Source organism: Schistocerca gregaria, chromosome 1 (assembly GCF_023897955.1).
Source record: "Schistocerca gregaria isolate iqSchGreg1 chromosome 1, iqSchGreg1.2, whole genome shotgun sequence".
Classification (NCBI taxonomy): Eukaryota; Metazoa; Arthropoda; class Insecta; order Orthoptera; family Acrididae; genus Schistocerca; species Schistocerca gregaria.
The window spans coordinates 383,726,603-383,751,589 of NC_064920.1; the positions used below are offsets into that span (position 1 = coordinate 383,726,603).

At 40.0% G+C, this 24,987-nt stretch overlaps 1 protein-coding gene across 1 annotated transcript in view; it reads right to left on the bottom strand.

Moving 5' to 3' along the window:
• The window catches only part of LOC126348491 (splicing factor 3B subunit 2-like), a 113,505-nt gene that overhangs the window by 25,864 nt on the left and 62,654 nt on the right, over positions 1-24,987 (bottom strand). The window contains exons 6-8 of the mRNA XM_050002359.1: positions 18,636-18,843; positions 8,543-8,749; positions 8,132-8,334 (exon numbers count right to left, since the gene is read on the bottom strand). Of these exons, the coding sequence (XP_049858316.1) occupies positions 8,132-8,334; positions 8,543-8,749; positions 18,636-18,843 (618 nt within the window). The remainder of the gene's footprint in view (positions 1-8,131; positions 8,335-8,542; positions 8,750-18,635; positions 18,844-24,987) is intronic.

The window sequence follows — 24,987 nt, forward strand, 5'->3', positions numbered from 1 at the left end:
ACATGGCAGTAGAACTGTGTATCACCCTTAGATCTCACAATTAAAACATTACGTATTTTTTTTATGAAAACATCAAAGACCTCAATATGAAAGTAGATAACTTTGAGGGTTTGTCGAGTAATATTACTAAGCAGATACCGGGTTTGGGATCAAGTAATTGGGTGGTGAAGTTAACTGTCAAATGGGGCTATTTTAAGTTAAAATTAACAACTGAAGTAATGAAACCAAAAGGAGAAAAGTTGGATAATTATGATGAAATATTGGGTTGGTGCTTAACTTTGTAGCATTTTTCCATTAGTTTGATGAAGACAAGAGATACACATAACAGAGACAGTCTCCTTCACTATTTACAACAATTTACCAATGCTAACTTAACTTTTTGATTCTGCAACTGTAGAAATTGCATGGTTTTGAGACAAAGAAATTGTCAAGCCATGTTCGGAGTGCATTTTCATCCAAAAAGGAAGTTCCTTGAAGGGTGTTTGAGAGAGTGGGGAAAAGGTGAAAATCTGAAGAGCCAAGATCAGGTGAATAAAGTGGGTGCATAATGACTTGTGAAACCAACTCCCACATAGTGTTTTTCCCTGACTAACAGAATGCAAGTGGGCATTATTGTGGAGTAGCATCACTTCATACAGCCTTCCTAGTCGTTGTTCTTGGATTGCATCTACAGGATGTCTCAGTTGTTGGCAATGTCAGCAGTCATCGTTACACCTCCGGGAAGCGATTTGTAGTACGTCACACTGTCACTGTTCCACTGATGCACAACATTTTCTTTTGTTGATGCATGCATGTCTTTGTACGGGGATTTGCTGCTTTGTTTAGGCTCAATAATTTTTTTCTTTTTCTTATGTTAGCATACACCACCATTTCTTGTCACCAGTAGCAATAGAGTGTAGGAATAGTTGTTGTTGTTCACCAGGCAACTGATCAAGAGCATGCACAGATGCTCAAAAACCACTTGCTAATTTTTGTGATTTTGGCTTGGGGCTTGCAATATCTATACACCCAATTTCTGAACCTTCCACATTGCATGCAAATGTTGCATGATGATGGAATGATCACGATTCATCACATTTGCCAGATCTTGAGTTCAATTATATAAATCATTGTGGGTTAATGTGTTTAAATGATCATCAAACCCCGAAGGTCTTCCCAAAAGTGGAGAGGCACTACCAACAAAACAATCCCCCCTAAAACAAGAAAACTATTTTCTTGCCATACTCAGTCAGTGGCATTATCCCTATAGATGATGCAAATGGCTGCCTCTGCTGCTATCACCCCTCTGTGAACTCAAACAGAAGTACACGTCGGAAATGTTATAATTTCTCCACTTGACACTCCATTTTGTAGCATACACAGCTACACTCACTATCTCCAAATGACAAAATGAAAACATGTACACTCAAATAACAACAGCGAACAACAAATGAAAAATGGTCATTGATAAATAAAACCATAGCAACCGGTACACCAACATGCAAAACAAAAACTCTATCAGGTTGTACACGCAGACAAGGAAAAAAAAATCCTGGATTTCTCCTGGATTCCCTGATTAAAAATACACTTTCTCCTGGTGAAAACATACTTTTTCCCTGTTAACTGACAGTATATTTTCTCTCGGATCTGTGTAACTTATCAGTCCTTTAAATAGTTATGGTTTTATACATGGGCGTTGAATTTCCTGGTGCTTTAGAAAACAAAACTCAGGAAAAAACCACACTTTGGAAATATCTACAATTTACAGCAACACGTACACGACATATTTTCGTATTACGAAAGTATGTATTCAAATTCCACCAAACAGGGCATATTACTTGTGTTTTTTGTAAGCAGTCATAGCTCATGTCACGTGATCTTGCCAGCCAATGACAGTGGATATTCAGAGCTTGGGACACTTGATGTAGTCAACCAGTAGCAATATCACTGTTAAGTAGCGCGAACACACAAACAGGAAAAGTTAATGGTTTAATTATTATACATAAAGTTGCTACAAAAAAAGCAAAGCTTTCACATGTAATGTTGGTCTTTTATGGGTGTATTATACTTTTAAGATATATCACACAATTAATAACTACATGAATGTCTTATCTTCTGGGCTCGAAATTCACCTAAATGGCTCGTCATCAACGAGTTGATTTTTAAATGAGAGTCAAAGGCTCTGTGATTTAAGAAATTCATCATACATTCTCGCACACAGTTCAACTTGCATAAAAGGAAATTTACTTTGAAAGTAATGTATTTCAAACCATTATTCACAAATATTTTCCCGTGACCTGTTAGAAATAGGTTCGTTTCAGCAGTTGCCAGAGAGCACCAGATGACATGCGCCGCTGTGCTCGCGCAGCTACGATGACGTAGGAGGCCCGTATGTTCGTACATGTGGAGCATTAAAAGATCTTACATAATGTCAAAAGAAACAAGACATCAGAGGATACCCCAAGAGCATCTGAATTTCGTGACCCATACTAAAATGTGCACATTCGTATGTCCAGATTCCCAGTGAAGTAGGCCTCGACCTGATGTTAAGCTTTTCAATGTGGTTTTCGGGATGTAAATTTTCTTGGTGTACAAATACTGTGTTATCTCATGTTTGGTTCCTTATTGTGGCATAATGCCATATGTGCTAGAAGATGAAAACAAGCACTTGAAATGCAGTGAACAGTTTAAACTAGCCAATAGTGTAGAATTAAACACTTCATTTAAAATATATTGACTGCCCCAGCGGAAAGGTTTAATAAAAGAAAGTTTCTTTACCAAACCGACAAAATAACTTCATTGTTCTGCAAGGCAATTAATGCTTGACTGTCAGAAAGATGTAAATAAAATAAAATCTGAAAATAATAACATATCTTAGCCTTCTGTAATTATGTGAATGTATTCAATTGATAACTCCCAGCCACAGAAATCCGTTTTGTTTTTATTTCACATAAGAGCAGTAAACGAAGAGGAAACAGTAAAATCACTAAATGTAAACACAGATCACATGGATACTACCCACTTCCCCATTGTAACTCAGACTGCTCTACGCATCAGCCCCAGATCTGCAACATTTCCGACCAGGGGCAATACTAAATAGTGGTGCGTGATCCCCTCTCTTCCCTTCCTCGAGCATTTGAGATAGGACACCAAAAATTAAAAAAAAAATCAAATTTTCAAAAACATATTCATTTTGTAGCGCACATCTTTCTGAAGAGTCTCATGCATGAAACATATGTATTCAAGAAAATGTAAGACATGTTATTTGGTCTTAAGTGTGCCAAAATGCAGTGCCATATCTCTTCACACAGCATTCTTCTATCACACGTTACTGTGTTTTGCTCTGTGGAATTGAAACGCTTATATCTTGTAATGGATGCCATCCAATTATATTCAGGACAGTGGAAATTAAAATAACCTGTGGTGCCTCTCCTGCTTCCAGTGGCCGGTTTGCATCCTTCCCCTACTTTTTTTTTTTTTTTTTTCTTCAAGAACTCTGCAGAAAATTTGCACTCTTTATTCCCTATTAGCTAACAGCTTGGTGCTTTGTGCGGCATAAAATTAAATATAGGATACATAAAACCAGTAAAGACAAGAGACAAGCAAGACAGTACACATTTCTTCAATCCTTAGCTCCTAGAATTTTTTTTCTCTAGCCTTCCTACAGCTTTATATAGCGTGTTTTCCTTTCTGTGAATGAACCTATTACTTCATCAAAAATTGTCAAACGTTTTGATACATGAAAAATTGAAATGTTGTCATCTAATAGAAACAGGACCCAAGACTGGTGTGGTTTCTCGATCTGATTACGTCTATTTTGCCACTGTCTGCTAGATAAGACTAAATTGGCCTTTCTAATACTGCAGCAATTGTAAAAAACACAAAATAAATGAGACTGTTTTGGCACAAATGGTCATTTTTATAACACGACGGAATATAATTCATGAAGTACCAATATCAAATGCCTATAAGGCCCACTACAAGCAAAAAGTTTTATGTTAGGAAATAGTTTAGCAAATCATTCATACGCTCCCGTTTCTCAAGTATGAGATCAAAAAGTAGTAGTACGAAATTTTTATACAAATTTGGAACCATCATATTCTTCCATAATTTGTGTGATTTCTCCGTTTCTTCTCCTTCCTCGTTCTAACAATTAGTCTTGTCATCACTAATTCTATAATTATTTCTGCCAATGTCAAAACTTATTCGCTGCTTAACTTCACTAACTCTGCCAGAATCACCGGTTTAGTTGTCCCGCAAGTATTCTCTGGCTAGGCATTGTTACATGTTTGTACAATGCAATTTCCGCGCTACTTCCAGAACAGAACTTAAAGTGGCTGCTAGCTGGGAACCGTGCACTGGCCCTTACTAGTATAGTGATCTGGCAAAAAATTTTCTGTCAAAATTTCATTTTCTTGGATACACCGAGATGATAATACGTAATCGTTATTACTTGTTATTCCTGTTAGTCGTTTATTTCCACTCTGGTAGTCTGAATTTATGGATTATGCTAGTAATTATAACAACACACATCATTTGCAAAACCCAGTCAACCACATAATGAGACAGCAATTGTCATTCACCGGTTCAGCTTTACTCTGCTCATCTTGTATAGCCCCTTTTGTCTGCAGGGAAGTTAGTTTCTAGATGCGACAAGGATTCCCTTGACAGAGACGTCATGTGCACTATGGACACATTCACAAATCAACTTATGATTCATTCAGAAATCAACTTAGAATGTGTTCAAAAATCGACAGGGATGAGTTTCAAAGTCATATGAATAATTGATAGATCAACATGCGCTGGATGCAAGGTGCTTTGGGAAACAAGGTTTTTTTCTTGAAGAAAATGAATCTGCCCCCCCTCTCCCCCCCCCCCCCCCACCCTTTCTCGATCCGGGCCTGCTGCACATGCATGAATCTGGCAACTTAGGAGCACCAGCAAATTTTTTCCTGGTAGCATCTAGCTGATTGCTGCAACTGCTTACACAGTCAACAGCCACATTTCTGTGGCCACAAGCGGGAGAAGGTACTACTCAACTGCACATGCGCATGATCCCGCTCGTAACTGCCAAAACAAATCTGATGTAAACAGTTGTGACTTCAAGCTCATCGGAGGCAATTTGCTGTTACGAAGCATTGCATAGTCTTCCTAAAGCCTTTGACACATTTTGCTGTTGGCAGATGCTTGTATGCACACTGTCTTTTGTTGTTGTATATGGTGCATTTCCTTTGCAATTTATGTTTTATTTTCATTTTTTCTCTTGTTCATGTTTTATTGCTGCAGTATTATTCTGAGGCAGCGGGATACAGTAATATCCTTTGTTAAAATATTGGTTCTTACAAGTCAAAATAAAAACACTTAACTGAAAACAAAAACAATGAAAAATTCCAGGAATTCTAAACAATTCTCGGGTTTTTCCCAGTTTTCTCTCGGATGAAAAAATTCGTGGGTTTCTCCCGGATCTCCCGGCTCGTGTACACCCTACCTAGGAACTTAAGCACCAACTTAATATATAGCCATAGATGGATAAAACTCAAATGGAATGGAACAACCAGAGACTGTTACTCGTCAGACGAGGAACCACTGAGTGGCAGATGAGCACAATGAAAGAAGACTGCTTGATATTTCTCATCTACTGGACTAAATACTTCATCTGATGCACACGAGCGTACACACATACACACACACACACACACACACACACACACACACACACACACACTGTCATCTCTGGGCACTAAAGCATGACTGCAAATGTGGTAAGCAGCCATCTAAGCTGGGGTGGTGTGGGTAGTGGGAGCACAGAAAACATGTGAGGCAGGGAGGCTGAGGGATAGAGGGGTAGGAAAGAGGGAAGGTGCTACAGCGCAGCCTGTGGGAGTGTGCAGGTATGTGGTGGAGACAGGTTGTTAGGTGCAGCTGTGCTGTGTGTGCAAATGGGAGGGGGGAGGGTGGAGAAGGGGAGAAGTAGACAAGGTGACAGAACTATGCAGGTGTGCTGAAGTGATAGAAGACACGTTTGAGGCTGCAGTGAGAGTAGGGAAGGGTATAGAGGCAGGTGAAGATCATGGAGGTCAGTGGCTAGCAAAAGTTGAGGCTGGGAGGGGGGGGGGGGGGGTTATGCGAGAGCATGATATGTCGCATGTAGAGTTCCCATCTTTGCAGTGCAGAGAAGCTAGTAGTGGTGGGAAGAATTCAAAGGGTAGAGATTGTGAGGTAGTTGTCAATGTCAACCACATCAAGTCGAGCAGCATGCTTGGCAGTGGCCATTCATATAGACAGAGAGCTCGTAGTGGACATCACCATGTAGTGTTTGAGGCTAAGATAGTAGATCACATGACTGTTTTCAGAGGTGGTCCTGGGTAGGAGGTGCCTCTGACAGGACTGGAATAGGTGGTGGCGAGAGCATGTAGGGCACAAATCTTGTATCTAGATCTATTACAAGAATACGAGTTATTGGGCAAGGGGTTAACAGCAGGGGTGGAATAGGGATGGACGAGGATGCTGTGTACACAGGGTGGATGGCGGGGTACCATTGTGGGGGGAATGGGGATGATATTTCCCATTTAGAGTAATGATAAGACGTAACTAAAACCTTGATGGAAAACATAATACAGTTGCACCAGCGCTGGGTGTTACTGAGTCGTGGGGGTTGGAGGGGCGGGTGCTCATTTATAGCTGATCAATGGGTATGTGGGGGCTGGTAGGTGGCTGGGGAGGCAAAGTTTGGGAAGAGATTTGTTTCTGGACAAGATTGGGAGGGTGATTCCATCTGCAAAAGGCCTTGGTGAGATCCTTGGCATATTTCGAGAAGGACTACATGGGTGACAACCACAGGTTGCTAGGCTGTACATGAGGGACTGCTTGGCATGGAGAGGGTGGCACTTATCAAAGTAGAGATATTGTTGGTGGTATGTAGGTCTGATGTGGATGCATATACTGATGGAGCCATCCATGAGGCTGAGGTTGACATAACGGAAAGTGGCTTGTTGGTCTGAGGAGGACCATCCAGATCAGGAAGATGTCACCAATGAATCTGAACTAGGTGAGGGGTCTGCGATTCCTTTTGATGGCCCATGAGTGGGTTGGTACAGGATGGTGCAATGGAGTGCACGTTGCTATACCATGTGTTTGTTTGTAGGTAATACTTTCAACGAAGTAATTTTTGCTCAGGATATAGTCGGTTATCATGACCAGGTATGTAGCAGGTTTGGAATAAGGTGGGTGTTAGAAAGATCGTGTTCAATAGTGGCAAGGCTATAGACATTGGGGACGTTGGTTAAGAGAGGAGTGGTATCAACAGTGATGAGCAGCGTATGGCGTAGTAAAGGAGCAGTTAATAAGCTGAAGGTGTTGGTCCACAAGGGCACAGATTCTCTCTCTGTGTGCATTATATTCAGCCACAATGGTGTGTGCTGTGTGACAGGTTTTATGTACTTTAGGAATCATGCATAAGATAGAATGTGAGGAGTGACTTTGGTGAGGAGGGGGATAGGTTCAAGGGAGAGGTTATGGGATGGACTTATAGATTTGAGGAAATATTGTAGATCCAGCTGGATTTCTGGAATGGGATCACTGTAGCAGTGCTTGCAGGCAGACATGTCCAACAGTTGGCAGAGCCCTTTTGCCAGGTAGTCTGCAGTTCATAACCACAGTGTTACGCATTGATCAGCAAGTAAGATTATAAGGTCAAGATATGCTGATCCCGACAATTTGTTACTCCCAATATTTTTATGAGTTGACTGATTCATATCAGCACTGAAGAAAACTGTCCAGAGTGCGCCAAGGTTAATACAAGTCATTAGCAAATGTGCTATCATAACCGCATATTTGGAATGGAGTCCAACACTGGAGTCAGTAAACTTAAGTCACTAGCAAGTGTACAACAGCAAAGTTAGGATGACATTTTATGGATTTAAATTACAATGACCACAAAAGCATTTATTTCAATAAATAACCTCTGCAATAGTTGTTAGTTCAGGAGATGGCTAAGAAATACATTCTCCAATTTGAAATAGGCTACAAACCTATGTTATTTCCAATTCCTCTTCACCCCTTTTATCAGGTTTTGTTTTGTTAAATACTGTATTCAAAGTTCAGAAATGTCAACAGCTCACACTAATCAAAACAAGATAGGACTACTACTTACTTAAAAAATGCATCATGGAGTTTTTGGTAGTCAATATCAATTTTTCCAAGCTTTGGACGGGCGCGTTCTCTCATTTTCGCTTTCAATGTTCGTTGGTCTTCCTTCTCCTGTAACGCTGCACGCATCTCCATAATTCCTGTCTTTTTTATGAAGTCTGGCAGATCAAAAGGTGGCTTTTCTATCCCTCTTTTACCTTGTAAATACTGAAAATGATTTTGGCAAAAAGGTCAGACTTACAAGGAGAAAAAATGTTTGTGATGGTGGTGGTGGTGACGACAACGATGATGACGATAATGATGATATTAATAAAAATAATAACAATAATAATAACAAAAACAACATACATGTAGCAAACAGAGAAATACAAAGTCAATTTGTCTGCAATGACAGACCTAAAGCTGTTGCGTTTACCTTCCTCTTAAAGCACCAATGTCTTGGAACAGGAACAGTATTACGGTGAGCTTTTAATTGAACAAGTAGTTTGGGATCTCTGGCAGTAACATCATGCATTTCAACAACATCAGGTCTACTGACAAGTTGTTTCAACTCTGCAACACTGAGCCTTGTCAGTTTCTTCATTTTACGCTTTGAAAGCTTTGTTTTCTCCTCTTCCTTCTTCTAAAAAATGCAAAACAGTAAATTATTGTTAAAATCAGGAAATATTTCATATCTGGGAGAGAGAAATGTAGAGAAACCAGTATTGTTAATGGCAATATAATACAAACTTAACTATTAGTGCAAATATGAATCTGTCAAATGTGACAGAATCTCTCTTACTTATGTCCAGAAAAACATACACAAGGATTTGGAACATTGTTCAGTGTTAATCACTCCATACTATATTGCATACTTGAGGCTCATGAGAACCACTTCTCTCAGCTGCCTAAGACCTCCTCCTTTGTCTCTTCCCTGGAACATTTTGATCAAAGTAAACCTTTGGAGTTCTGTGAGGTCCCATCTTCATTGCATGATAGCCAATAAAACTGCATTCACTTCAATTCATGGTTCTCCAAGAAACTTCTGTCAAACAGAAGCTGTTGTTGGATTTTTCATTGCTTATTTTACCTAATATTGTTTTCTGTAAGATGGAACTTCATTTTTGTTGTCTGGAGACAGTTCTTATTTGGTACAGTTATGGCTTCTAATCCACTGTGTGGTAATATTGGTAGGAGACAAGTCTTGTATAGGCTGAACTTAGAAAGTATATCCAAATATTCTGTTTCCAAGTATTTGACTTACCACATGATAGAATTTGGAAACTTTTTGAAAATTCTGTTTCCATTCTCTTGATGTACGGTACTGACTACAGAAATGATGCTACCCAAGCATTAGAGATTGTTGAACATATCTATCTCCTCAACTGTTGTTCTTGGATGGATTGTTGGAGAGGTCCTACCTGACACCAAATCAACCCTCTTGATGATGCTGATTTTAGGACCAATTTTTATGATTCCTTCATGCCAAAGGTTTGTGCGTACGCTTCTGTCTCCCCGATTTTAAGTAATATGGTTCAATATTTTTACCATCAGGTAAAATTATAGCCCAATATGAGACATTAAAAGAGTGAACTACCAGTTGACATTTGACCTTGATATAGACTCTTAACGTACACAAAACAAAGTAATGCTGTAATAACAGGAAATTAATTCAGGCTCATAAGCTGTATGTGGCCCTTGTCAATTTCTAGTGCAGATATTGTAGACTTGTCAATGCTGTACACGAGCAATTTTTATACATTGTACATAGAAGTTATTTATAATGTTACAGGTTATGCAGTTAGTTCTAAAAACTGTAAACTACATCTGCTCAAATGCCAAAACACACTGACCGTTTGATCTTTCACAGAAGCAAAATGCAATGCCAAGCTTTCTGATGTATGGTTTGTACTCCAGGAAATTTTCAGTACTTACAAAAATGATTAAAAAGAGACAGAAAACTTATTTCTGATTCAGCCAGATAGTGTTTTCATGACAAATTGTTTCAAAACAGCTTATGATTAAAACACTCACTCATTTCAAAGGTCTGGAGAAAAATGCTGAAACCATTCTTGAAGTTCAGGTGAATACAGAAGCTTATTAACATAAATGTCTCATCTCCTATCTGTCATGCATTTCATAGTGGCATGTAGAGTACCATATTTACACAAACATTAGGCAACCATTTTTTCCGATCTTTGTGGTCCAAAAATGCACCTGCAGCTTAGATTCTGAGACAAAAGGACGTTCTGAAAAATGCCACTAGAAATCGTAATAGAAGTTATTTTGCCAGAGAAGCCATTGTGTTAGTGTTTCAAGTATTAAATATTAATTAACCCTGTGGTGCATGAATTTCACTGCAGTGGACAACTTTTAATGGTCAATTCTCTGGCGTTTTCAGTCAGTCATGAGGCTGCAAATGCATGCAGGACACAACACCAGTAGGGAGTCCCCACTGCAGTGAACTGTGTGCAATTGCAGCCACCATTAACAGCTGCCCACAGTAGTGGACTCTATGCGTCACAGGGTTACATTCAAATTTAATATTGCTCATATTTGCATTTAGTACCTTTTTTGAATACTCATGGCCAGTAAAATAAATCTCTTTACATACGTGTCACCAAAATGGACATTTTTAAGAAACTTGCAGATGTTGGCAAGCATGGGGAGTACAGTTTACATTTTGACAGCTCCAACTCCATTCAGATGCAGTCTGTACATACCCATATACATTGAGCCATTTCTCTATGCTGTGAATATTCGTGACTTAACAGTAAGTGTTTCAATGCATTCATTGTCTTTACATATGTCTGCCTGTGTCTGTATATGTGTGGATGGATATGCATGTGTGTGCGCGAGTGTATCCCTGTCCTTTTTTCCCCCTAAGGTAAGTCTTTGCACGCCTGGGATTGGAATGACTCCTTACCCACTCCCTTAAAACCCACATCCTTTCGTCTTTCCCTCTCCTTTCTTCTTTCCTGATGAAGCAACTGCGGGTTGCGAAAGCTTGAATTTTGTGTGTGTGTGTGTGTGTGTTGTGTGTGTGTGTGTGTGTGTGTGTGTGTGTGTGTGTGTGTGTGTGTGTGTGTGTGTGACTGTCGCTATCAACGTACCAATGCTTTCGTTTGGTAAGTTACATCATCTTTGTTTTTTGATACATTCATTTAATTTCATATTTATGAGTACAATAAGTTTCACATTTGAATATGAGGGTCCTTATAAATGAACTTTTATGAAATCTTGTTACGTCCACGAGAGATTTTTACCACAACAGACTCTCAATACGAATCACATGTTATCTATGCTGGATGCAATGGGTGAAACTTTTCCACTGCAAATACCTCACCCCACTTCATTTGTGTTTCATCCAGTGATCTCTGGGTCAATGAGAGTGGTGCTTGATATAATGTTTGTGGATGGTACTGTAGTGATTCAAGAATTTCTCTGTAAATTCTAGAACCACTCAGACTTATACGATCTCGAACACACGATATTCTGGATACGAGAGTGGGATGGTAGAATCCTACCTACTACGCGTCACTTTTGTGTGTGCAGGTTTAATGTCAGTCGCGGGAAGAAAGTAGATGTGGCGGACGAACAGCACCGAGAAGTACCTGTCGAGCAATCCATAGATGTTTTAGTGAGTGCGTAAGGAAGAACTATGGTGTTTATATGCAGCTCTGTGCTTATTGGATCATTGATTATTGTTATTAAAATAAAGACAGTTGAAAAAGAAGTCTTGGAAACTCGTGGCGTGACCTTGCTATAGGCAAGAATTATTTTCTGATTTATGTTAAGAAAAGTTATGGTATCAAAGCCAACTTCCTTTTAACCGTAATTCAATTTGGTTCTGATGTTCGACTATACCAGACACTTACTGGAAGTGATATATTTATGTTGAAAGTGAGAGTTTTATTGTGTATGAAAGTCAAATACATCGTTAATTGACGAAAAGCAATGTTTGTATGTCTACTTATTTCATAAGTAGACAGAGCCTAAAAATTCCTGTACCTAGCATTATTGGACAGAGAAGAGGTCAAGAGGGTTTCCAGCAGCCGGCTATCCAGTAAAGAAGAGTGGCTGCAAATTCCAAGCAAGTCACCTCATAAAGAAGTGGAATGTGGTTTGGGGGGAATAAACTGAAAGAACCCAGATTCACACTCACGCTTTAAGTCGGAAACGTAAGAGTACATTAGGTTTCACCCCTTGTTTCAGTCTATTTTATCATTTTTCTTAAATGCTAGAATTTAGTCTACCATGACGGTGTGTGTTCACTATACCACGAAGTTTAAAAGAGGAGTGGTTTCTCTAGATGAGAAAACATCAAATCATGCTGCAGGTCAACAATACAGGATAAACAAGAGCAATGTGAGACAGGGAAGACAGCAAAAGGAACAACTTTTAGCTTGTCCCTGCAACACAGAAACATTTTCTGTACCAAAATGTGGGCACTATTACAGGTTAGAAGCTGGGCTGAATGATTTCATTAGCGAGTAGCAACAAAGTGTTTACCCGTCAGTGCAGAAATGATTGAAGTTAAAGAACATGAAGTTGCTCGACAGCAGAAAATCACAAATTTCAAAGAAGCCACAACTGAGTTGCCCGTTTCATGAAGCACTAGGGATTGTCTTTTCATAGGGTACTTCAATTGCACAGAACTCGTCAAATTTCAGCAGTTCACAATTAGAAGGGCACCATTTTACTTGCCACTATTTATTCTTTCTAAGCACAAATATACATTTGGAATCGTTATATTCTTCCATAATTTGTGTGATGTCCGCATCCCGTCTCTTCTCCTTCCTCATTCTAACAAACAATCTTATCACTAATTCTGTAACTATTCGTGCCATTGTCACAACTTATTTGCCGATTAATTTCACTAACCCTGTCAGAATCATTGGTTTCGTTATCCCGCAAGTATTCCCCAGCTAGGAATTGTTACATGTTTGTACAACGCATTTTCCGCACTACTTCAAGAACAGAACTTAAACGGCTGCTAGCCTGGGACTGTACAGCTAGCCCTTATTAGTGTAGCAATCTGGTCAAAAATTTTCTGTCAAAATTTCATTTTCTTGTATACACCGAGAAGATAATACATAATCTTTCTTGCCTATTATTCCTGTTAGTCGTTTATTTCCATTCTTGTAGTCTGAATCTATGGATTTCGCTAGTAAATATAACAACTCTGGTCATTCGCAAACCCAATCAACCATGTAATCAGACTGCAATTGGCATTTATCTGTTCAGCTTTATTCTGCTCATCTTGCATAGCCCCGTCCCCTTTTGTCTGCAGGAAAGCTTATTTCTAGATACAACGAGAATTCCCCTGACAGACATCACATATGCTATGCACGCATTCAAAAATCAACTTATGATTCATTCAGAAATCAACTTAGAAGGTGTTAAAGAATGTTAAAAAACCCACATGGATGCGCTGAAAATCATATGAATAACCGGAATAACCCATAGACCAACGTGCACTTTGTGACACGCGGTTTTTTTCCCCAAGAATATGAATATGCACACCTGCTCCCCCCCCCCCCCCCAACCCCCCCAAATTGTCACCCTAGATTCTGTGCATGCACGTTTGAGGCTGGCAGCTTGGGCGCACCAGTAAAATTTTTCCCGATAGCATCTAGGTGCTTACTGCGACTGCTAATACAGCCAACAGCCACATTTCTGTAGTGGGAGAAGATACGCGACTCAACTGCGCATTTGCATGAGCTTGCTCGTTAACTGCTATAATGCATCTTTTGTAAACAGTTGTGATGTCACGTTCATTGGAGGCAATTTGTTATTATGAAGCATTGCACTGTCTTCCTAAGCCTTTGACACATTTTGCTCCGGGCATACGCTTGTATGAGTACTGTGTTTTGTTGTTGTATATGGCACATATCCATGGCAATTTAAGTTTTATTTTCATATTTTTCTCTTGTCCATTTTTTATTGCTGCAGTTTTATTCTGCAGTAGCGGGATATAGTAATATCTTTTGTTGGAGTATCGGTTCTTACCAGTCAAAATTACGAAAATTTAACTGGAAACTACAACAATGAAAAATTCCCAGAATTCTAAAAAATTCCCGATTTTTTCCCGGTTTTCTCCCAGATGAAAAAAATTCCTGGGTTTTTACCAGCCGTATACACCCTGTTCACATTTGTTCTTCCATTGGATTTAATATTGGATGTATAGAACAACTGAGAAAAGTGAGAATCATAACATAAATGTCCAAAAGAAAAGATACCATCTTCAGGAAATGATTGTTTCATAGGTGAACCATCTTCATATATATAGTTAAGGCTCACCGGCCATTTGAGCATCTTCTTCCGTGCGGATGCACAAACAGTGCCCGAACTCTTACGGGAATCAGCAAAAAGCTGCCAATAATGAGTATAATGGGCAGGGGCACTGTGAATATAGTGTGGGACAATAAATTGGGAATGTGGGTCTCACAGGAGGCGTGCCAGAGATAATTCCCTGCTGTCACACTATCCTCTGTGTCCTCGGTGGCTCAGATGGAAAGAGCGTCTGCCATGTGAGCAGGAGATCGCGGGTTCGAGTCCCAGTCGGGGCACACATTTTCGACTGTCCCCGTTGACTTATATCAAAGCCTGTATGCAGCTAGAGGTATTGTTTTCATTGTAATAACATAAATTGCCATACAGTGAGAGTTCATCTTTAGATTATGGATTCTAACTGCTTTGTTATGTTCACAGGTAACTGAACCACATTTCAGTCCCTCGATACAATGATAATCCAAAATTTCATTGACGACAGAAATGCAGAAGCTGCCACAGCAGCTTCTGCCTGTCTTTGTCACAAGAAAGACTAGTTCAGAAGTTTAGAAATGAACATAGTGAGATAATTTATTACCAAGTGTGAAACCTCCCCAACTCAAGTGCTTTCATTACCGTAAGTATTAGCAGTTGTACACTTTGAATTATATTTTTAGTAATTAGAGACAATAGAAAAGTTTCAATAATTATTTTGACTTTCCAGATGCACTTCCCAGTTTGATTACTGGCACATGTAGGACAGATAACCGTGAAGATTCTGAAGACCACTCTTTAAGAACACTCAGAATTCAAGCACTGATAACACAAGTGTGCAAAATGAAGACTGGAATAGTGTCATTGAAGTTACTATGTAATTTAAAAGGGACAATAAATAAATGCAAAATACAATGAAATTTGGTAAAAGTTACACATTGGACACCTGCTTGCGTATTCAGTAGTTTATGTGTGCTATATGTGTATAATATGCATCAAAATGGAGCCTTTCAGTTAGTAAGCCTTTCAGTTAGTAAGATTATAAGGTACTATCTCCTGACAACGACTCCACCACTGTGGTTTTGAACTGCAAGGATTACTTGGCAGAAGGACTTTGCCAGTTGTCAGATTTGTCAATCTACAAGCCCTGCCACTGTGACCCCATTCCAGAAATCCAGCAGGATCTCCAGTCTCTTGTCAAATCCTTAGGCCCATCCCAGAACCTCCTCCCTGAGTCTATACCTCTCCTCACGCCTACCATTCCTGCACTCCTACCCATCCACCCAGACTTGTCAAAGTGGCCGGTTACTGTGCCCCCACCAAGAGAATCTCTGCTGTCACAGACCCAACACATTCGCCAATCATTTCCTACAGTAGCTCTCCACAGTTCCTTTACCACATGGTGCCCTGCTTGTCATTGTTCATTATTGATGCCACCTCTCTTTTTCCACTAACATCCCTAACACCCAAGCCCTTGCCACTGTCGAACACTACCTGTCCCAATGTCTGACAAATTCCAAACATACAACCTCCTTCCTGGTTATTATGACAAACTATACCCTCACCCACAATTGCTTCACCTTTGAAGGAATCATCTGCAAAAAAAAAAAAAAGAACAAAAACGTGGTACAGCAATGGGCATCCACATGGCACCATCTTATGCCAACCTATTCATGGGCCATCTAGAGGAATACTTCCTAACCGCTCAGAATCCCAAACCTGGTTTACTTCTATTGATGGCATCTTTGTGATATGGAATGACAGTGAGGACACCCTATCCACATTCCTAATGACTTCAACAACTTCTCTCTCATTCGCTTCATCTGGTCGTCCTCAACCCAACTAGCCACCTTCCTCAAAGTGTACCTTCACCTCAAAAATAGCTAGATTAGTACCTCCATCCATATCAAACCTAGAATACCTGAACTTCAGCAGCTACCACCCATTCCACACCAAGAAGTAACTTCCATACAACACAGCCACCCATGGCTGTCAAATCCTCAGTGGCAAGCGTTCCCTCTTGTAATATTCCACGGGTCTTACTAAGGACTTCACAGACAGAAATCACCCTCCCAACCCTGGACAAAAACAGCTCTCCTGTGCCTTATCTCTCCAGTCTCTCCAGTCACCCACCACCTCCAAAAGTCTTACTGTCTGTTCACGAATAGCATTTCCCTCGTGCTCAGTACCACCCAGTACTGGAGCAACTGAATCACATTCTCCGCCAGCATTTCAACTCTCTCTCATTGTGATCTGAAATGACTAATGTCCTACCCACCATTCTTCCTACCCCTCCACAGTGGTATTCCACTGACCATCAAAACTATACAATATACTCGTCCATCCCTACTCCAACCCTGTTCCCAACCCCTTGCCTAATGGCTCATACACCTGTAATAGAGCTAGATGCAAGATCTGTACCATACATCTTCGCACCACCACCTGCTCGAGTACGGTCACAAGCATCACCAATCCCATCAAAGGCAGGACTACCAGTGAAAGCAGTCATGTAATCTACAAGCTAAACTGCTACCACTGTGCTGTGTTCTACATCGGCATGACAACCAACAAGCAGGCTGTCCACACGAATGGCCACCGAGAAACTGTTGCCAAGAAACAGCTGGACGACCCAGTAGTTGACTTTGCTGCCCAACACAATGCTATTCACTTCAATGACTACTGCACAGTCGGCACCAACTTTTGTAAATCGTGCAGGTGGGAACGCTCCCTGCAGTATATTATATGTTCCAATAACCATCCTGGCCCCAACCCCAACCTTTGTTACTCACTTCCTTCACCCACCTGTCCTTGTTCCAGCACTACACAGCCTTCTATTTCACCAACACAGCTGCTGTCATTTTGCTTGTTTCCTTTTCTGATCCACTCCACACCCAACCTCCAGCCTGCACCTAGTTTCCCTACTCTCTCCCTGTATGCTCTACAAGCTACCCCGCTATCCCTCCCCCTCCCCACCTCAGTTTCCTCCTTACCCCCTCCACCCAGGCTGCTTCTCCAATCATGCGCTTTTGCCTCAGTGGCCAGAGACAGTGGTCAAATGTACGTCAGCTGTGTTTCCATGAATGTGAACTTGTGTGTGTGTGTGTGTGTGTGTGTGTGTGTGTGTGTGTGTGTGTGTGTGTGTGTGTGTGAACTATTTCAGAAGAAGGCCTTTCGGCCAAAAGCTTACTGGTTTAGCAGTCTTTTTGTTGTGCCTGCGACTAAACGTCTCCACTATATGGTGAGTAGCAACCTGTCCTTTTCATAGTTTAGTCTGATTTTTACTACTTCCTTAATCACAGAGTCCCGGCAGTTCAACGTGTGAGAAAGAATTCTCATTTGTTCAAACAAAATGTGGTCTATATTTAACAAGCTGTGCTTGGGTAGTGCTGATTTTTTTGAAATTCCCTTCTTTTAAGTTGTCATTTATACTCTAAAGAGCAACCAGCAACAGTCTTTACAGACTGCCCCACATAGCTGTTTCCACATTTGCAAGAAATATTATAAATCACTGGTATTCTTACACCAAAGACAGATCTGTTTCCTTGGCTGTTTAGGACTCTATAGTTGCAGTTATGTGGAGCACTCTATAAGGACTGTTGCCAATCAATGATTAGAGCATCGGTGTCACCTTAAATATAGGAATTTCGAAAAAGCAACGGTGGCTGAGCACCGTCTGTTAAATAAACACCACATTCTGTTTCGACAATTGAGGAGTCTTGCTCGTGCTTTGAACTATTGCGGCTCTGTGAGCAGGGAAATAGTTGCACTTAGAATAACTGATATCAACTTTTAAGAGAGACACTGGCTATGCACTTATCAATGCTTGCACCTGACAGAGAGAGAACACAGAGGAAGATTTCTCACAGTTTACCACCTGACGTAAAAGATGGTGCTACAGTTGAAACTGGACTACAAGTCTAAACACAATCTTTGGACACAAAGCGCATTACCTCAGCATGCACTAACTCTGTGGCATAATCCAGCCAAACATATGGCATGCTCTGACATGAATGTGGGAGCCTCACTAGTTTCATGACAATCAGACTTAGCCCCTAACGATGATGGAGGAAATCATCAAAAGCTTGGAATTTTATCAGAGTCTGGTGTGGCAAGTAAAGCGAGAACTTTTTATTCATAAATTTACCACTGAAATACTGACTCAGCATATACCTATGTCTCCTTCAACATCAAATGACACTGCTAGCTAAATTACATTCTTGACACTATTTACAATATAAAGTAATATGAGATGTAGCAGTTACCTCTTCTTCCTCTTCTGCATCATCATCAAAGTCTTCTTCTAATTTTGGCACTTTTTTCAAATCGGGTTCCTTTACTGGTTCTTTCTGCACCTGTTGTGGCATCTCTTCCACTTTCTCAGGTTCTGATATGCGGAATGTTTCAAAAATGCGAGCAAACTGACGATACATTGGATCAAGTTCATTCAGCCCTAAAGTTTCTTGTATGTATCTGAAAGAAGGGAAATAAATTCAAATTATTCTATTCAGATGTAATTAAGCCACTAAAAAGTGAATATGTCAATATCATCCCAGAGTAGAAGGTATTCAATTCTGTTGCTCTTGCATTTGACAATATTTCTACAGGTATTAACACAAACAGAAGCATGATGGTGAACCTATGGTGAATACCTTTGAAGCCTATGCAAGTGGCTTTCATTAACACTGAAGTCTTTCTCGCCCCAGTGACATCCATAAAAATTAATAAATTTATATTTCAATGTACTTGCAATATCCACCCAGACAGCCGTGAGTGTTCCGCCAGTGCCAGATTGAATTCACCTGGCAGACTAACAATGGTGGTGGGTGTGCTGGATAGTCTGCATGTGGTTTTTAGCCTGTTTCGCAGATCCCACTAGGTGAATATCAGGATGGGTACCCAAGTCCCACATAAATTACACAATTCACAAACTTTACAAAAGTTTTGTTAACTTTCAGTCGAATAATATTTCATGCAGACAATTGGAGTACACATATTCTCTCCTGCGGAGGGCTGGAGGGAAAGGGAGAAAGGGGGGGGGGGGGGGGGGGGGGGTAATGGGGTAGCAATGGGAAGAGCATTCTGCAACCGCTTAAATTAACCATACGAAATCCATTAGTAATCATGCGGACCCTGCACTGATGTGGGAAAAAGGCAAAAGAAAAAGAAAAGAAGATTTCACTGTATTTGCATGGGTTTTATTTCAATATATTCACATGTTTTTCTGTTTCATATAGACTTTACAAGACTGTGACAACATGGTATCATCCTCTTCAAGGGAAGTGGAGTATTGTAATGCTACTCACCATGGTCTGTTAGTAGACAGCCACAACCAGGAGTAGATGGTATCCTCACTACACTTTATTATATTAAAATAAATGAAAAAACAAAGAAGCAATGAGAAACACTGCATTATCTTTGTTTGCCAGGTGGTAAACTAAAAAACAAAATGTAAGAGCATGTCTGGCAATAAAGAAATCAGCCCATTTGAAACAAAAAGAACAAGCACAAAGAGAACAAATGAGTAGGCAAAAGGTAGAATTTAGTATTTTAGTTGGACCTATTTTCACCTTATAAGGGTAAATCAAATTAATGTTCTTCCAGTCTTAGTTTACTTTATGCTATGAACATCATCTGTGGATACAAACAACAGATTCTTAAGCAGTAAATCAGTTTCCTTGTAACTGTCTCCAGTATGGAGTGCTAGTCTCCCACTGGATGTCTCCCCAAGTAGCAATTAGAGGCATGGTGGACACGTGGGAATAAAATACTTAAAGTGGGCCAAAACTAGCAACTTGAAGCCAGGTGTGTGTCACCAAAGGCTAGAGAATAAGACCTTTAAATAAAATTACCTGGTTCTCCAAGTCACATGTTGGACATGAAGCCAAGCCCACATCTTGGAAAATCTGAAAGGTTGTAAAGCATCAGCAAGTCTCGGGCTCAGGATGTGAAAATACTGATGACAATCCTGGCAAAGAAAATGTTTAAAGCATAACGCAGAAATTAAAAAAAAAAAAAAAAAAAAAAAAAAAAAAAAAAAAAAAAAAAAAAAAGTTATATGGCTATCAGAACGTCTGATCACTGGTAATGTGAGAATTTTGGAGGAAGGAGTAAACTGACCAGAAGAGGGAGTACACCAAGAAAGTTACCATATATAGCTTCTTTCAGTGTGAGAAGGGTGAACACTAATTAATAAATGGATTTGCAATGTCCAATACCAAAAGAGAGACAGTCTATAGTGTCACAAACACTGCCACTAACAATGCTGTTTTTTCCAACTTGAGTTTGATAGATAATTTTTTATATTTTAGTATATCCACAGAAATATGTTTCTTTCTTAGTTTCACATAGAGTTAATGGGAATTGTGTCGATGCAGTATTGTCCTTTTCATTTGACATGGATCTTTGCAGTGACTGTCATAGCAAAATATTACACGACTGGCAGCGACTGCAGGTTGGTAGCCACCTTGCTGAGAGGCCTCAATGCACTTTGTTGAAATAATAAATAAAAAAGGGACATTCAAAAAGAGAGGAACCAGAGGCTATAAAATGAGAACCACTGAAAGGATCATGAGGTTACTGCTTACAGAAGAACATAAGGTCCATACAAGAGTGCTGAAGCCCAAAACCCTCCACCAGAGGAACAGGTGTGAGCCCACCCACCTAATGAAACAACCATTCATTGCATTCAGTTCTGATGAAAATGGGAGACAAGGAGGCTTCAAAAGAAGAGTCAGGGGATGCAGTGTGGAATATAGTGGGAGAAGTATGGCAGACGGAAATTCATCAAAGAACAGAACATGTGTACAAAGTGTACTGCACGTCTGTAGGGTTGATTGTTGGATCAACACATATGATCTGGAATGCCATATTTCTTGTCAATAACATTGTCCAGCAGGTGGATGCCCTCATTACTGAAGACCTGCGTGTTATGATGGCAGCTGCAGAGGTCCGATTCAGCACTGAAATTGCAATGGATATGCAGTGTGCTTCTGACACTTGTGCCATTCTTCAATGAATTTCCATCTCCACACTCCTTCCACTGTCACAAAATGCACCACACCCCTTTGCTCTTCTTTTAAAACCTCAATTCATCATTTTCAGAATGACTAAGTGTAATGGGCACATGGATGCATGTGCATATCCTCTTAGTGGTTACTTTGGGACCTCAGTGCACTGATCGAGACTACGCCTTCTTCCATAGGTAATGGTATTAGGATCCCTTCAGCTGTGTTCATTTTGCAACCTCCAGTTCATTTCTTTTTGAATGACTCTTGTAGAAATCATTGGAAGATAATTCTGAGACACTGAATGTATTTTATATCAACCACATTATTTTATTCTGTAAATCTAGCTGGAAATAATTTGCATTCAATCAAAAGAAAGTAAAAGAAATTTGCAATAAATGAATAATTTGGAAACCAAACTGAATATATTAACAATTTAGCAAAGAAATAAACATGCTGCACTTGAATACAAATATCTGACTGGGGCATTATAATAAAATTATTATATTGTAAAACAGAAAATCTGTGATAGAATAATGACAATATTATTAAAAGTATGAAGTGCTACTCTCCATATAGAGGAGATGCAGAGTCGCAGACAGGCACAACAAAAGGACTGCTATATATTTGAGCTTCCTCCAAAAAGCCTTCTTCTAAAATGGAAAACACACACACACACACACACACACACACACACACACACACAAAGGCACAAGCACAACTCATACACATGACCACTCGCTCTAGTCACTGAGGCTGGACTCATCATTCTGTATAAAGTGACAATTGGCGACAACTGTGTCCACATTTGGCTATCCATAAATCATTCCACTGAAGTTGTTACCTTGTTACGGAGAGGAAAATTTTGTCTAAACAATAACACAACAAACAATATGAAATAAGCTGTTTGTTATGAAATAGTTTGAAATTTTTGGATTTTAGAGACTTAATGCGAAGTCAGTGGGTTTTTAATGTCTTGGAAAATGGCAGTTTTCCCCATTCCCACATAGAAAATGCCATAAATCTGACGCCAGCAGTGACAACCAATAGCTATTTAATGTTGAAATTAGACACTTATTCATCATGGCTGATCGTGGTTCAACACAGTTTAAAGTAACAGTTCCTTTCCCACATTAAGAAATGGACTGGAGGTGTTTTGTTTTTCACAGTGAGCATTAGCAACTAAACAATACTGTGCACAATAGCACTGTGTTAGTCATGGTTGAATGCAGTGTTTCATTACCTCTAACGCATAATTTACAACAAAAGTACTATTACGAATGTCTAAATTCATTACATGATTTAAATTTCATTTAGCTGCAACATTTCAGAATTGCTTGTCTGACTGAAAGTAGTTGTCACTTGACAGATATTGGGCTGGACTGCTCCCACCACCAATACACCAGGCGGGAGCCTGGTACTGTCGGCTGCCTCTGTGTTGCCACTTCTACTACACTAGCTAAAGCTCTGTGCAGGGCCTGTCCTCAGTGAGCCTCTGCAGTAAGAGATCTGTGTGACTTATAGCTTCGTGTGCCTTACAATTTATGATGAAAGTAGTCAAAAAAGAGGGTCAGATTGAAGCTGCACACTACTAGGACACTTTCAAAAAATGTGAGTGTTCCCTGAGGGAATTATTTGAGGGAGATGGAGATAGCGATAGGGAGATGAAGATGTAGATATGGAGTGGAGATGGGGAGAGGGGTGCCTTTCGTACCTTTTGATAAAGTGGTGAGTGGACTGCAGCTGCTCTGTAACTCAGTGAATATCCATAATAAGAATTATCAACGAGAAATTCACGAAAAAGGAATTAGACAAACCTAAACTGGTGACACTTGGCAAGAACAGACACCTTGAGAGGTAATCCACAAAACTCTACTCTTTCCAGGTAGCTGTTATTTTTAGTGAAACATACACAAATAATTTGTGCAAGGTGCATTCGACACTAGAAAAGCTACATATCACCCTTGTTAGGAGTTGAAAAAAATTTAGGATTTCGCTATAAATCTACTTGTGCTCACACGTAACTAATTGAATTCCAAGATACAACTTATAACTGTTAGGCACCACCATTTTCTTCGAGAATTAATAGGAACAAATAAGAAGGATACTATTCAGATTGATGAAACATGGAAGAATATGGGACACAGATTAAAAAAGGTTACACAGATGATATCACAGTAGTAGTATGGCAGCCACGATTAGCTGATATAAGAGAGTAATTGCAGTACATGCTAGAAATTCCAAAAGCTGCTGTAAAATAAATAAATTTTATGTGGCTCACTGGCCCAGTGCAAGTCTTTCAATTTGATGTCACTTTGGACACTTGCCTATCATTAATCTACTCCAGTTATCCAAACAAAGAAAGAGGACCAGAGTTTAATGTGGAATCTGAACTACATATCATTTCTGGCAACTCCTCATATGATTGAGAGGTGAAGGCTAAGTTAAAATGCAGACTGAGAGATCCAAGGTCTGACTGGGATTCAATCCCGCAACCTCTTGGTTGCCAGCCAAGCACTTTACCGCTAGACCAGCAAGCCCAGCTGTCTGGTCTGCTGTCATTCAGTTCAAATAAAATCTCTGATTACTATGAAAAGACAAACCACAACACTTTTGTGAAAAGGTTTGAGGACTTAATGAAAAACTCTGTAACTGTTACGGGTAACATGCTGTGTCATCAATGAAAATAATTAATTTTTCAAAATATTATGTAATGTGATGGACAAAAAATTTACTCACCAAACGGTAGCAGGAGAACACATATTTGCAAGCTTTCGGAGCCAGTTGCTACTACTTCAGGAAGAAGGGTTGAAGGGGAAGGAAGAGGGGTGAAGGAAAAGCACTGGTGAGTTTTAGGAAAAGAGGTGAAGTTCAGAAAACTGTATCTCATCTGGTGCAGTCCCCAACAATCAGTATTTCCTTCTCATCCCATCTGCTAAGTCGCACCTGACGCAGGGTTCTGGGTAACATTTCTGAAGTCTATCCCTTTTCCTAACATTCACCGGTCCTTTTCCTTCACTCTTCTTCCTTCCCCTTCAACCTTCTGCCAGAAGTAGGAGCCACTGTCTCCAAAAGCTTGCAAGCTTTGATACCTTTTATATATGTGTTCTCCTGCCACCACTTGGTGAGTAGGCCTTTTATCTATCCAATTACTCCATATCATTCTGTTGTACAAAATAGGATCAACAATATTATGCAAAGGACAGATTGCTACTCATCCTGAAGATGACACATTGAGTTGTAGACAGGCACAATGAAAAGACAGTTACATATAAATTTTCAGCCAATGCCTTCTTCAGAAAAGAAAAATGCACACACATTCACACAAGCAAGCAGGTGTCTCACACACAACATGACCGTTATCTCCAGCTGCACTTCCCAAAGGTTTACACTGATCAGGCAGAACATTATGACCACCTATTCAACAGCTGGTATATCCACCTCTGGCACAGATAACAATGATGAAGCATCGTGGCATGGAACCAGTGAGACCTTGGTAGGTTACTGAAGGGAACTGGCCCACAAAATCTGTGCATACAAGTCACCTAATTCCCGTAAATTCTGCGGGGTAGGGCAATGAGCTCTTATAACATGTTCAATCACATCCCAG